The sequence below is a fragment of the Eptesicus fuscus genome, chromosome 2 (assembly GCF_027574615.1).
Source record: "Eptesicus fuscus isolate TK198812 chromosome 2, DD_ASM_mEF_20220401, whole genome shotgun sequence".
NCBI lineage: Eukaryota > Metazoa > Chordata > Mammalia > Chiroptera > Vespertilionidae > Eptesicus > Eptesicus fuscus.
Genome location: NC_072474.1, coordinates 18,074,579 through 18,087,488, shown reverse-complemented (window position 1 = coordinate 18,087,488; position 12,910 = coordinate 18,074,579). Strand labels below are relative to the sequence as shown.

The window sequence follows — 12,910 nt, the reverse complement described above, 5'->3', positions numbered from 1 at the left end:
ACCAGACACCCCACTGTTCCCCACAGTTAACACATTACATAAAGCTATGTTTGCAGGTTTCATTTTCTGGACCTCAGTATTTCAATTTAGAGTTTGAAAGGTCTGGAAAATGGAAATGGAAAAAACACACACACACACCATCAATGCTTCTAGCTCTTGCTTCAACACTGCAAAGAATAAGAATAAATTTGATCTAGCATAGCATAATGCTCATGGTGAGCAATCCAGCAAATATTTGTTCATGATGATAAAAATGCAAGGATGGCAGTCCTTTAAAAAGTAATGTTGTACAACTCTGTTGCATGCACTTGAAACAAATTCGGAAACTAGATCTTAGCGCTAGCTTGCTGCATATTTCTTTTTAAAATAATATGTTTCTATTGATTTTTAGATAGAGAGGAAGGGAGAGGGAGAGAGAGATAGAAACATCAATGAGAGAGACATACCAATTGACTGCCTCCTGCACAACCCCTACTGGGGATGGTGCCCTGACCAGAAATTGGACCCAGGGCCTCTTGGTCCATGTGATGACACTCAACCCACTGAGCCACACCAGTGGGGCACTACTGCATATTTCTATAGAGCAAGAGCTACAGGGTAAACAATTGGAAGAAAATCTCAGTAAACTAAAGTTTTCTGGGTGACATGATTTCTCCTTTGTGTGGCATATATCTTTGAGTTAGGAAATTTTAGTCCTGAAAGGACTAACTTCCAACGAATTCAACTTTGTCTTACAGATGAGAACAGTGACTTAGTGAAGTTCTATGTTGCTCAGTTTTTGTAGAAACAGAACTAGAACCAGCATCCTTAGACTCCGGGTTAAATGTCAGCTCTGGAATTCTACAGATTTGATCCCAGTTCCCACACTTGCTAGAATTTCAGGCTTAAACTCTTGTTTTCTCAATGAAGTTGCCATGAGGGTTCAATGGGATTACCACAGGTCAGCCAGCCAGCAGTGCAGCAGGTACTCTATTTGTTAGTTCCTTTCTCCCTTCCTCCAACCCTTCGTTAAGCAGAGAAGATTTCTAGAGAGTCTGTGCCGGCTGCAGAGGAAGCGGAGAGGAGACCTGCGTGACGCCTGTTACCCCAGTGTCTCCTGGTAACACAAAGCCATCCTTGTAGAAGACAAGAGGCGAAGGGACAAGTGGGGTTCCGGTAGCCTGGCTACACAGACCACACTTTTCTGCATGACTCCCAGTGGCTTCCCAGTTGGGTTTGTAGGCTTAGGGTTGCCTGATGGTTTGGGGAAAATTCTAGAAGATTGTGATGGAAACAGAAGATTGCTTGGTGCCATGGGTCCCCATGAAGCACAGAGGAAAACCCAGCCTTATGGACCCTAAAGTCCTGCTCAGGTGACTTGGAGAGCATTTCTGCCATCAGATGCTTCACGCTTCTCTCCACGGTGGGGCAGCCCTTCACTCAGCAGCTCAGGGTGGAAGCTCCCCGTGCCGCGCTGTAGACGAAGCATGACGGAGCAAAGGCTGCACCTGAGCCACAGTGGGAACAGTGACTCCCAACAGAAGGACTTCCTAATTGGGCCAAATCTGAGGTCATATGAACATCACATTCTCCCCTTTTTTGAAGTAAAAATGTTTTTCTTTTCTTATAATAATAAGGATACCATGCAGAGTGATACTTTCCATAGAAAGAGCATTTTTGGATGTCCCTGACTCGACAAAATAAAAATCGTGGTAACCCTATATTATACCCTCCCCCATATATTTTTAAAGAAAGTTTAATCCTTGAAATACAAAATAATGGACATTATTGCTCCAATTTCACTTTCATCATGGTTACTACTAATATTATAGATGTGTGAGCATCGTAGCAGCCTGGGCAGGTGAGCTGCTAGAATTGGTCTCTGGCAGTGATGGCTTCTTTGCAAGGCACAGAGTCATCTTAAGGAGGCAAGAGCATACAATGGAGTAAAGACAGTCTCTTCAATAAATGATGTGGGGGAAATTGGACAGGTACATGCAAAAAAATGAAACTAGACCACCCACTTATACTATACACAATGGTAAACTCAAAATGGATAAAAGACTAAAATGTAAGTTGTGAAACCATAAAAATCCTATAAGAAAACATAAGCAGTAAAATCTCAGACATCTCACATAGCAGAATTTTTGCTGATTCTCCTAGGGCAAGAGAAGCAAAGGAAAAAATAAACAAATAGGGTTATATCAAAGTAAAAAGCTTTTGCACAGCAAAAGAAACCACCATCATAATAAAAAGGGAACCACTGTATGGGAGAACATCTGATAAGGGGCTAATTTCCAAAATATATAAAGAACTCATATAACTCAACAAAAGGAAGACAAGCAATCCAATTAAAAAATTGGTAAAGGACCTAAATAGACACTTCTCCAAAGTGGACATACAGAAGGTCAAGAGACATGAAAAAATGCTCAAAGTCACTAATCATTTGAGAGATGCCAAATAAAATGACAATAAGCTATCACTTCACACCTGTCAGAATGGCTACCACCAGTTAATCAATAAACAACAAATGCTGGAGAGGATGTGGAGAAAAGGGAACCCTAGTACACTGCTGGTGGGAATGCAGATTGGTGCAGCCACTATTGAAAACAGTATGAAGTTTCCTCAAAAACTTACTAGTAAAAAGGGAACTACCATTTGACTTAGCAATTCCACTTCTGAGAATATATCCTAAGAATCCCAAAACATCAATCAGAAAGAATATATGCACCCCTATGTTCACAGCGGTATCATTTACAATAGCTAAGATCTGGAAATAGCCCAAGTGCCCATCAGTAGATGAGTGGGTAAAAAAAGCTGTGGCACATTTACAACATGGAATACGATGCAGCTATAAAAAAAAGGACAGATCTCTTACTCTTTGAGACAGCATGAAGGGACCTCGAGATTATTATGCTAAGCAAACTATGCCAGTCAGAGAAAGACAAATATCACACGATCTCACTTATATGTGGAATCTAATGAACAAAATAAACTGATGAACAAAATAGATCCAGAGACATGGAAGCATGGAACAGACTGACAGACCTCAGAGGGAAGAGGGGGGCAGGAAGAGATTAACTGAAGAACGTGTATGCATATATGCATAGCCCATGGACACAGACAATAGTGCAGTGAAGGCCTGGGGGCTAGGGGAGGGGGGAATGGGAGCCAGGTGCAGGGGGGGCAATGGGGGCATTTGTAATACTAGAATCAATAAAAATAAATTTAGTAAAAACATACATTGCTATTTTTAAAAACTAGTTTAAGCACAACAAATGGAAGAGCCTCACTGTGTACTGGAGTCAGGAACTGCAACTCTTGGGGGGCCCAGATAGCTCCTTTTTTTTTATCCTTCAGGCTTTGCAACTGGGGCCAAGGGCGTCTCCTCTCCATTTTCCTATTCAGATCTGCTTCATCCTCTCCTTGTATTTTTTTTTTCTTCTGTTTCATGTTCCCTGCCCATTTCAGCCGCAGCTTCATAGGATCTCACACTTCAGGTTTTTAATAGACACTGACCAATAGCTCCTCTGTCCCAGGTCTGCATCCCAGGGGAGAGACAATGATTAGTTTAGGCAAGAACAGGTGACCATGGCTTGGTCCTGGCAGCTGAGATGGGGCTGGGAGTGGTGTGCATATACTTTTATTGTTCAAACCAGCGTATGTTTGAGAGTGAAAGGGGGTTACTACTAATAGGTACATTAGAACAACAGGTGCAAAGCAGAGCGGTGTGAGGAAGCTGCAGTGTGTTTACTCTGTGTACGAAACATTGGGCTTCAGGGGCTTGCTCATGGGGGCAGGGAAGTCCTCCTTAGAGAAGGGGGACATGGTTTAGGGGGAGGAACCCTTTAAAATAGGGCTGTCAACAACAAAAGTGGAACTTTTTAATATATTCAGAATTACTGGAGAGACTGCGGGAGGCATAATCCTGCCATGAGGTTGCCTGTGGAAAAGACAACTTGGGACTCAACTGCTATTGGATGATGTGTATCTGTCAGCTTAGTTGAGAGAGCAGAGAGCAGAGGATACCTGCTCCCATTCCTCAGAGTGTGCATGGTGGGGAAAGCTTAGCCTCCCCACCTTCTCCTCTTGTGGGCCCCTTGAGTGCATGAAGGTGTGAGAAGGTGAGCTGGTGACCTTGCTCAGGGCACCCCTTAGCACTTCCTCCCCCATGTTCTTCCTCCTCACCCAACCTACCCTTTAATGTCCGCAGCTTTTCCCCCAAACCCGTTCTGCACTTACAGTGACACACCTTTTAGTTCTTCTTGTCCAGCTGTTACGTGTATATTGTCCTTGGCCCCAAGCTACCACTTAAATGCATCATGAGCTCAAGAGCCATGTGCAACACTTCTAACCCTTGAAGCCTAACCCTGTGCTGAGTAGTGAGTCCCTGTTCCAAATGCTTTTTGACTTTTCAAAAATCACAGGGTGTTTGACACTGAATTCAGCCATTTCCATTTTCCTTTCTCTGCACTAAGTGATGTCTCAGCAGTGAGCTGACATCAGAGGGGAGGTACCGTGTGAGGAGAGTGCTAATATGCAAGATACTTTGCAGTGAGAAAGTGAATGACATAGAACGAGAAAAGGAGTTTATATTTGGAACTGAGTGGCTGTGTACAGGAAGTTAAAAATAAAGATTTAGCCCTTACATCTTTATTTTTATACATACTACCACCATGAGGACCCTGAACAAGAAGTGAAATTTAATTCTGATGTTCTTCAAGGATTATTGCCTCTTGCAATGGAAAATGACAACTCCTGAATGTCTCCCATAGGCTGCGAGGGTGACCAAATGGCAGAGGTTGTACATGAAGCCATGCTGCATCAAGTCATATTATTCCTTAGCTATTTTGCTAAACTGAATATTCTTTTAAGTCAGGGATGAGGACATCTGAGCTTGATATTCTGCTGAGCATAGTGACCAGGTTCATTGCCCAGCATACTTCATTGAAGACCATATAAATTTATGCAAATTTTGGTGAGCTGCACAGTGATGTATGGTTGGCTTTTCCTATCAAATGATAACTCTTCGAGTGCCACAGCCAGATCTTAATCTCCAGAGCAGAAGCAAACCTTATAAGAAATAAATCTGTCAATAAACCACTTCGGAGGCTTGCACAGAAAAATTAACCCAAAGACACAATTTAACTGTTAATGGGTGTCCTTTCTGGCCCTGTTCTTGGCATGTCATCTGAGCTGAGAGTTTTCTATGGAGCTCCCAGGTTGGCCACGTCCCGCACTTAAGGGGTGTGGGTGCTGTGTGCTGACCTCATTCCTGTCTCCCCCATGGAAAGGTCCTGAGAGGTGCAGCCAGATGCAGGCATCTACATAACACAATAGCACTCCTGCCAAGAGGGGTGTCCTTGTACTTTTAGGAAGAGAGATGGGAAAGAAGCTGACCATCGGCCCTCAAAGGGTTCTCCTGAGTATCAGGCACATCTGGGCATCCCTGAGAGAGCCCTGTAGCAGAAGCTTTGAGGCAGCTCCAGCTATGTAATCGTCAGTGTACCTTGTTGACATTTATGAGCTTCAGGACAGCCAAGGTAGAGCATGAAACCAATCACAAAACCCTTTCGAGGATGGGGCCCCGTGTGATCGCTCAGCCTGTCCATCCACAAGCTGGTCCTGCCTTGAGAGTTAAGTGCCTTGGTGCCTCACTTCAAAATGCATCGACATCCTCAGAAAGACGAAGGAATGCAAAGAAACAAACAAAAAAATGGCTACCAGGGACACTGACCGAGTATATATATAACTAGAGGCCCGGTGCACGAAATTCATGCATGGAGGGGGGTTGTCCCTCAGCCCAGCCTGTACCCTCTCCAATATGGGACCCCTTGAGGGATGTCCGTCTGCCCGTTTATGCCCGATCCCACCGCGATCAGGCCTAAACAGGCAGTCAGACATCCCTCTCACAATCCAGGACTGCTGGCTCCCAACTGCTTGCCTGCCTGCCTTCCTGATTGCCCCTAACTGCTTCTGCCTGCCAGCCTGATCACCCCCTAAACCACTCTGCTGCCAGCCTGTTTGCCCCCAACTTCCCTCCTCTGCCGGCCTGGTCACCCCTAACTGCCCTCTCCTGCAGGGTTGATCACCTCCAACTGCCCTCCCTTGCAGGGTTGGTCCCTCTCAACTGCCCTCCCTTGCAGGCCGGGTGCCTCCCAACTGCCCTCTCCTGCTGGCCATCTTGTGGTGGCCATCTTGTGTCCACATGGGGGCAGGATCTTTGACCACATGGGGGCAGCTATATTGTGTGTTGCAGTGATGATCAATCTGCATAGTACTCTTTTATTAGATAGGATAGAGGCCTGGTACAGGGGTGGGGGCCAGCTGGTTTGCCCTGAAGGGCGTCCCGGATCAGGTGGGGGTTCCCTTGGGGTGTGGGGTGGCCTGAGCAAGGGGCCTGTGGTGGTTTGCAGGCTGGCCACGCCCCCTGGCAACCCAAGCAGAGGCCCTGGTATCTGGAATTTATTTTCCTTCTACAATTGAAACTTTGTAGCCTGGAGCGGAGCCAAGCCTGGGGCTCCCTCCGAGGCCGGCCGGCAGCCATTTGTGTTGGGGTTATAATTGAAACTTTGTTGCCTTAAGCGGGTGGGCCCAGCTAGGGTGTGCGGAAAGCTTTGCTTCCCCTGTTGCCGGCGGCAACCCTGGCCTGCACTCTCAAGCTCCATTCTGCCACCATTTGTTTGAATTTGTTTACCTTCTATAATTGAAACTTTGTAGCTTGAGTGGAGGCTCAGGCCTGGCTAGGGCAGGCGGAAAGCTTGGCTTCCTCTGTTACCTAGGAAACCTTGCTCTCTGTGGCTGTAGCCATCTTGGTTTGGGTTAATTTACATACTCGCTCTGATTGGATGGTGGGCGTGACTTGTGGGCGTGGCTTGTGGGTGTGTCGGAGGTATGGTCAATTTGCCTATCATTAGAGAGGATGCCTAGATCCCACCACCAGCCCTCAGTACCTTTGGCATCTCCTGAAGTGAAAACTCATGTACTTGATTCACACAGATCAGTTTGCCTCCTGGAAGGTGCCTGGAGTCATGTAATGCAAGTCAGGGGCAGGCGGTGGGAGGGGAAAGCCGAGGTAACACATTCATTCAGCCTAATCCCATTTCACTGCCTTCCTTTCTCTGACTTTCTACATGGACTAGTATAATCTGCAGCCTCTACACAACAGCAGAGTGATCTTCTAAAAAAAGTATCTGTCCTGGCCCCTGCCCCCTTTTCCTGCCTAAAGTACCTACATGATGATCTGGTACCTTAGAGTCCAATTGAGAATTCTCACTCAGATTCCAGGCTGTGTGTGTTCTGGTCAGCTGGACTTCAGCCACACCAAGCTTCCAGCGCTTGCCACTTCTTTCTGCCTCAGGCATTTTGCACATACCATTCCCTTCACCTGGAATGGCTTTTCTGCTTTTCATCCCTCCCCCTTGGTTTCCTCCTTCTCCCCAACTTCCCTCTTTCTTGAGATCACAGTTTACATGCTTTTCCAACCCTCCACCCATATACATTCCCCACCCCAGTACCACCAGCAGTTTGAATCATACACTCTCATTGCACCTTTAATTTGTCTTAATGCCTGTCACCTGACTAGTCTGTGAGCACCATGAGGGTGGAGTCATGTCTGTTCTGTGCATCATTCTGTCCCTGGACCTGGCACAGCTCCTGGAACATGGTGGGTGCTCAATAGGTGTCTGTTGAAAGTATGAGTGGATGTTCCACACAGTTCACAGTTTATACTTAATTATATAATATCTTGAGTTACTTGCTGTTCTTCACTAATTTCACCGATTAGTTTTGAAACTCTGACATCAGGCCACATTTCTGTTTTTCTGCATCTTCCACAGTGCTCAACCAGTAGTAATGGTCAAGGAATGTTTTTGACTTAAAGCTTTAAGCATTTTACACATTCAACTTCCTGCCATTATAGTATAGATAACTAAGAGAGAAAATCAATTATGTATTTCATACGTATTTTATTATACACTAGAGGTCTGGTGCACGAAATTTGTGCACTGGGGGTGGGGGGTGTCCCTCAGCCCAGCCTTCACCCTCACCAATCTGGGACCCCTCAGGGGATGTCTGACTGCCCTGTGGGATCGGGCCTAAACCAGCAGTCGGTCATCCCTCTCACAATCCGGGACTGCTGGCTCCTAACTGCTCACCTGCCTGCCTGCCTGATTGCCCCTAACAGCTTCTGCCTGCCAGCCTGATCACCCCCTAACTGCTCCCCTGCTGGCCTGATTAACACCTAACTGCTCCCCTGCTTGCCTGATCGCCTCCAACTGCCCTCCCCTGCCGGCCTGATCTCACCCCCAATTGCCCTCCCCTGCCGGCCTGATCTCACCCCCAACTGCCCTCCCCTGCTGGCCTGATGGCCCCCAATTGCCCTCCCCTGCAGGCGTGGTCCCTCCCCCAACTGCCCTCCCCTGCAGGCCTGGTTGCCCCCAATGGCCCTCCCCTGCCAGTCTGATCTTGCCCCCAACTGCTCTCCTCTGCCGGCCTGATCTTGCCCCCAACTGCCCTTCCCTGCCGGCCTGATTGCCCCTAACTGCCTCTGCCTGCCTGATCACCCCTAACTGCCCTCCCCTGCCAGCCTGATATCGCCCCCAACTTCCCTCCCCTACAGGCCTGATCTCATCCCCAGCTGCCCTCCTCTGCCGGCCAATTTGGTTCTAATTGGTCAGTTTCTATGCCAGTGTCAAAAGCTCCGCCTCCTAGCCATTGGCTCCTCACACTTGACCCAGATTTGGTTCTGATTGATCGGTTTCTATGCCAGTCAGCATCTCTGGGCCTCTCAATGGGGCCTGATCAGAAAGGCGGGGCTGATCAGCAGCCTCGGTGGAGGCCTGGAGAGAAATGGACGAGGGGCTGCTGGCCAGGCTCGGAGGGAAAGAGAGAGGCAAGTGCTGATCAACAGCTGCCACAGAGGCTATGGATCAGACCCTGCTTCTCTCTTCAGGCCTCTCTCCGGGCTTGAAGCGCAGCCTCCTCAGCAGTCAGTGCTGGGTATCCATGCCTGCAGCTGTAGCAGTCAGTGCTGGGTCGCCATGGCAACCCAGCGCTGACTGTAGGACTGACTTCCAGTTGGTCAAGCCTTCCAGTTGTGGATGTGACGGACCCAAGGTTTTTATATATTAGGATACTTCTGCTGATTGGTGAGGTAATAACCAAAGCTAGACATAATCTTATTTGTGCCTCAAAAGAAAAATTCAACTGTGATATAAATCTCCCTCTCACAATCTTAGGTTATTGATTTTGGAAATGGTCTTGATATAAGGACTGGTTGTGTTCAGTGTACTCTGGGATAAATGCATCATCCATTTAAGTATTTAGTCATGCCTGTCTTAATGACAGGGATATGTTCTGAGAAGTGTGTCATTAGGCAATTTTGTCCTTGTGTGAATATCATAGAGTGCACATACACAAACCTGGATAGTGTAGTCTCCTACACACTATGCTGTCATGTATGCAGTCCATCATTGACCAAAATGTTATTATAGGGCATGTGGCAGTATATAAATGCACACAGTTCCATGTGTTATGATAACAACTGGCAAAAGAAGTTGATATGCTGTCATTCTTTCCTATGATGTGGCTTGTCCTCAACTCCTTGTCCAAAATGGAATTTGTAAGGTGGATGTTCACTGATAAAAATCTTAACGGGGTGCTGAGGGGCAATATGTTTTTCTCAGTAACTTTTACAACTGGAACTTTGACCCTCTGGGTCTCTAGTTCTATCCAGTCTTTCTGATGGACTTCTCCTCTTGCTATGTTGTTTTTGTAGATTGAAGGCCTTGAGCATTGAACATATTTTTAGTATAACTAATAATAGTTTATTTTCCCACTTTCTTTCAAATGCCTTTTGTAGACAAGAAGCCCCAAACTGTCTCACAGTCCTCAGCCTCCCAGCCTGGGCGACCCGGTGGAGCATTTATCCGAGACTTCTGGTGACTCTCTGGAAGCCATGTCTGAGAGCGAAGCTCCAAGTCCTTTCTCCAGGGGCAGCCGGACTCGAGCGAGCCTCCCGGTGGTGAGATCGACCAACCAGACGAAAGAAAGATCTCTGGGTGAGCCTCAAAAAGCAGCTTCTGATGTCTCTTTACTACTGCGTGTGTCTTTTGTTTTTATACTTCTGAACACATACTCCTGCAATGGAACGTTACTGTGATCTCGATTTATAAAAACACGAGTCCTGAGAAACTTCACTGATTGAACACCACGCTTGAAGATTTGCCTGCTGGGGAAGCAGCAAGTCTAAGATGTCTTTGGGAATGGGCACATTTAGACCTGGCTGGTTAGCCACTCGAGCCAACATGCTAGCAGTACTTGCCTGTGTCCCTGATACAGGGAATAGTGGGGGACAGACTGCAGAATGAGCGTTGTTTCTCAGGAACCTCCTTCCCCGTCTCAGAAGCCTGGAGAGTTGAGGTCTGGGAGGTGGGTTTGCACCAGCCCCACGCTACTGTCTGGCAGTCCAGAGGAGGGTGTGAATGGCTCCAGGAAAAAGAGATGCAATGTGGCCAAAACTCCCCTGACTGTTAGTGACAGCTGTAAACCCAGAGCTGTTCATCCCACCGCCACACGAAAGGATGGAGGGGCTTGGCACACATTTGGCAAAGCTTTTCCTCCTAAGGAAAATAGGAGGTTTCTCTCTGTCTGCCTTACCACTGATGGTTTGCTTTTTGATATTGGACATTTCACTTCCTATCTTGCTCTGCTGTTTTTTTTTTTCTGGCCCTTTAACAAAATGTACAGGTATGAGAACTTAGACCTCTTTGCCAGTTGTGCTGGTGTTTCATATGCTTAACTTGCCATTTCAAGTTTGCCACTCGGTACCTGTGTTTGCAGACAGATGGGGATCAGGGAAAAGAGAGGACAGGAACTGGGTTAACTAGAAAAAAGCTTCAGGGTTTGGCCCCTAAAATTTAGCATGAGACAGCTAAATTCTATGTAAAATGCTTTGCATGAAGAAAAAAAGAGAAGAAAAATGTGAGGAAGTACCCTGCATTTGTTCCTCACCTGCAGATGATGAGAGCAGACTGGGTTCAGACATTGTCCTAGCTGTCCAAAAAAGACCAAAACAAAACAACAACAAAAACACCCTATTATTATTTGCATTATTAATATTAATTTTTAACATTAAATTTGTATACTTCATTTTATCTCATAATCCAGGTTCCTCATTTCACAAATAAGAGGGGGGGAAAAAGAAAATCTGCTTTTTGAAAACATTTTTGAAGGTTACATAGTTAATTAAATGGCAGAAGCAGTTAGCCAGGCTTCCTACCACCTCATTTACAAATGAAAGCGAGGGACCTGAAGGGGTGAGATACACCCAAGGAGCCTAGTGGGCCAGGGCAGTGTCAGGATGACACAGGCTTCCACCCTGGGTACCAGGCTGGGGCTTTCCAGCTGGATTATGGAGCATCATGCTCTCTTAAACCCTTCCAGCTTGAGGCAAGAGCACCAGGAACCAGCTGAGGAGTGGAATTTCTCCTTTGTGCTCTGCAGGAAATGAGTGAGGTTCAATTCTCTGTACAGACAGCCTGTGCTTTGCGAAATAAAATGAAGATAAGAATAAATGCCTCTGTGCCTTCCCCATACCTGGGGAACATTGAGCCTGTTGGATAATGGACCCTTTGTCTTGGCAGCCAAGCACATTGGCAGTGCAGGTAGATAGATGCTGGCTTCAGGAAGCAAGCCTCCGGGCGGGCGGAGGGGCTGCAGGAGCCAGGGCAGCCTAGCCCGAGGGATTGCTGAGGGGGCTGGTGTTTCCTCTTGCCCTTCTGCAAAATGCTGAGATTTACTCTGAGCCCACCTTGCTGTAAAGTTCCTGCAAGGGCAGAGTCACCGCTGATTAAAAATGCCTCCGAGATGTTTATTCTTCCAGCTCTATGAGGGGCTTTAGGCCTGCGATTTTTACAACTCCTGGATAGAAACAAAGGAACGCAGTGAGAGGAGAGGAATGAGAAGTTTGCCCAAGCAAGGGGAACTGTGGTTCCAGAAAAGGAACTGACATTGGGCCAGTGGGGTGGGCGCTGCCCTGATCACCTCTTGGTGGCCTGTTTGGGAATGCCCTCCCAGCCGCACCTGGCCTTGTGGAGTAATTCAGTTGACCCTGGATGGGAAATAAACAGGAAAGTGAGTCAGAGAGAGTCAAAACACAGTCTCCCTGCCAGGGGCCTTGTTCAGCTTTATGTTCAGGAAACCCCGGTGCCTGGCTTTCTTTAACACTCAGACACGGGCCCCTGGGAAGGGCAGGAGCAGCGGGTGTCTCCCGGCCCTTGGTGACTCCAGGTCTCAGAGGCTGCAGACGGATACTGAGCTGGGACCTCCAGAAACCCACCGTTGGTGCCATTTGGACACCCGGTATCTTTTCGAATCTGTACATTGTCATTTTACCTTAATGCACGGAATTTTACGATCTCCCCCAAAGCCCTGTTGACTCTGCCTTTATGTAAAATTTTCATAGTTTGTTCATCATGGATTTTTGCATGAATTTTGATTTTTAAAACATCACATTACATTATTATTGATCTTGATTACTATTTGGGGCCTCCTTATGTTTTGCACTGGTGGAGAGTGCCTCGCTCTCCTCACTCCAGTGGCTGCCCCTTGGGTCTCCCCGGAACACCACATCCCATTGACGTGGCCTCAAAGCCACAGAGCCCAGGAGGAGGCTGAGTCGAGCCCAGGAGGAGGCTGAGTCAAGCCACTTTCCTAGGCTGCTCTTTTGCACATGCGCAGTGTGTCGCTCAGGCAGCACAGGGGGAGACCTGGGGACCTTGAGGGCGGAGCCCGGACTGGGGGGAGGAAACTTCCCTTCACTTCAGCAGCCTGTGCCCAGAGATAAACCTGCCTGCTTAATCGTTTTCCCACTTGACTGATTCCTCCTTTCTGTTACTTGAGAGTATTTAGGGGACGGGAGGAGCGCGGG

General features: G+C 47.3%; 1 protein-coding gene across 3 annotated transcripts in view; it reads left to right on the top strand.

Moving 5' to 3' along the window:
• The window catches only part of KIAA1217 (KIAA1217 ortholog), a 307,064-nt gene that overhangs the window by 146,306 nt on the left and 147,848 nt on the right, over positions 1–12,910 (top strand). For all 3 annotated transcript variants that reach the window (XM_054725735.1, XM_054725738.1, XM_054725732.1), the window contains exon 3: positions 9,842–10,040. In XM_054725735.1, coding sequence (XP_054581710.1) covers positions 9,842–10,040 — 199 coding nt within the window. The remainder of the gene's footprint in view (positions 1–9,841; positions 10,041–12,910) is intronic.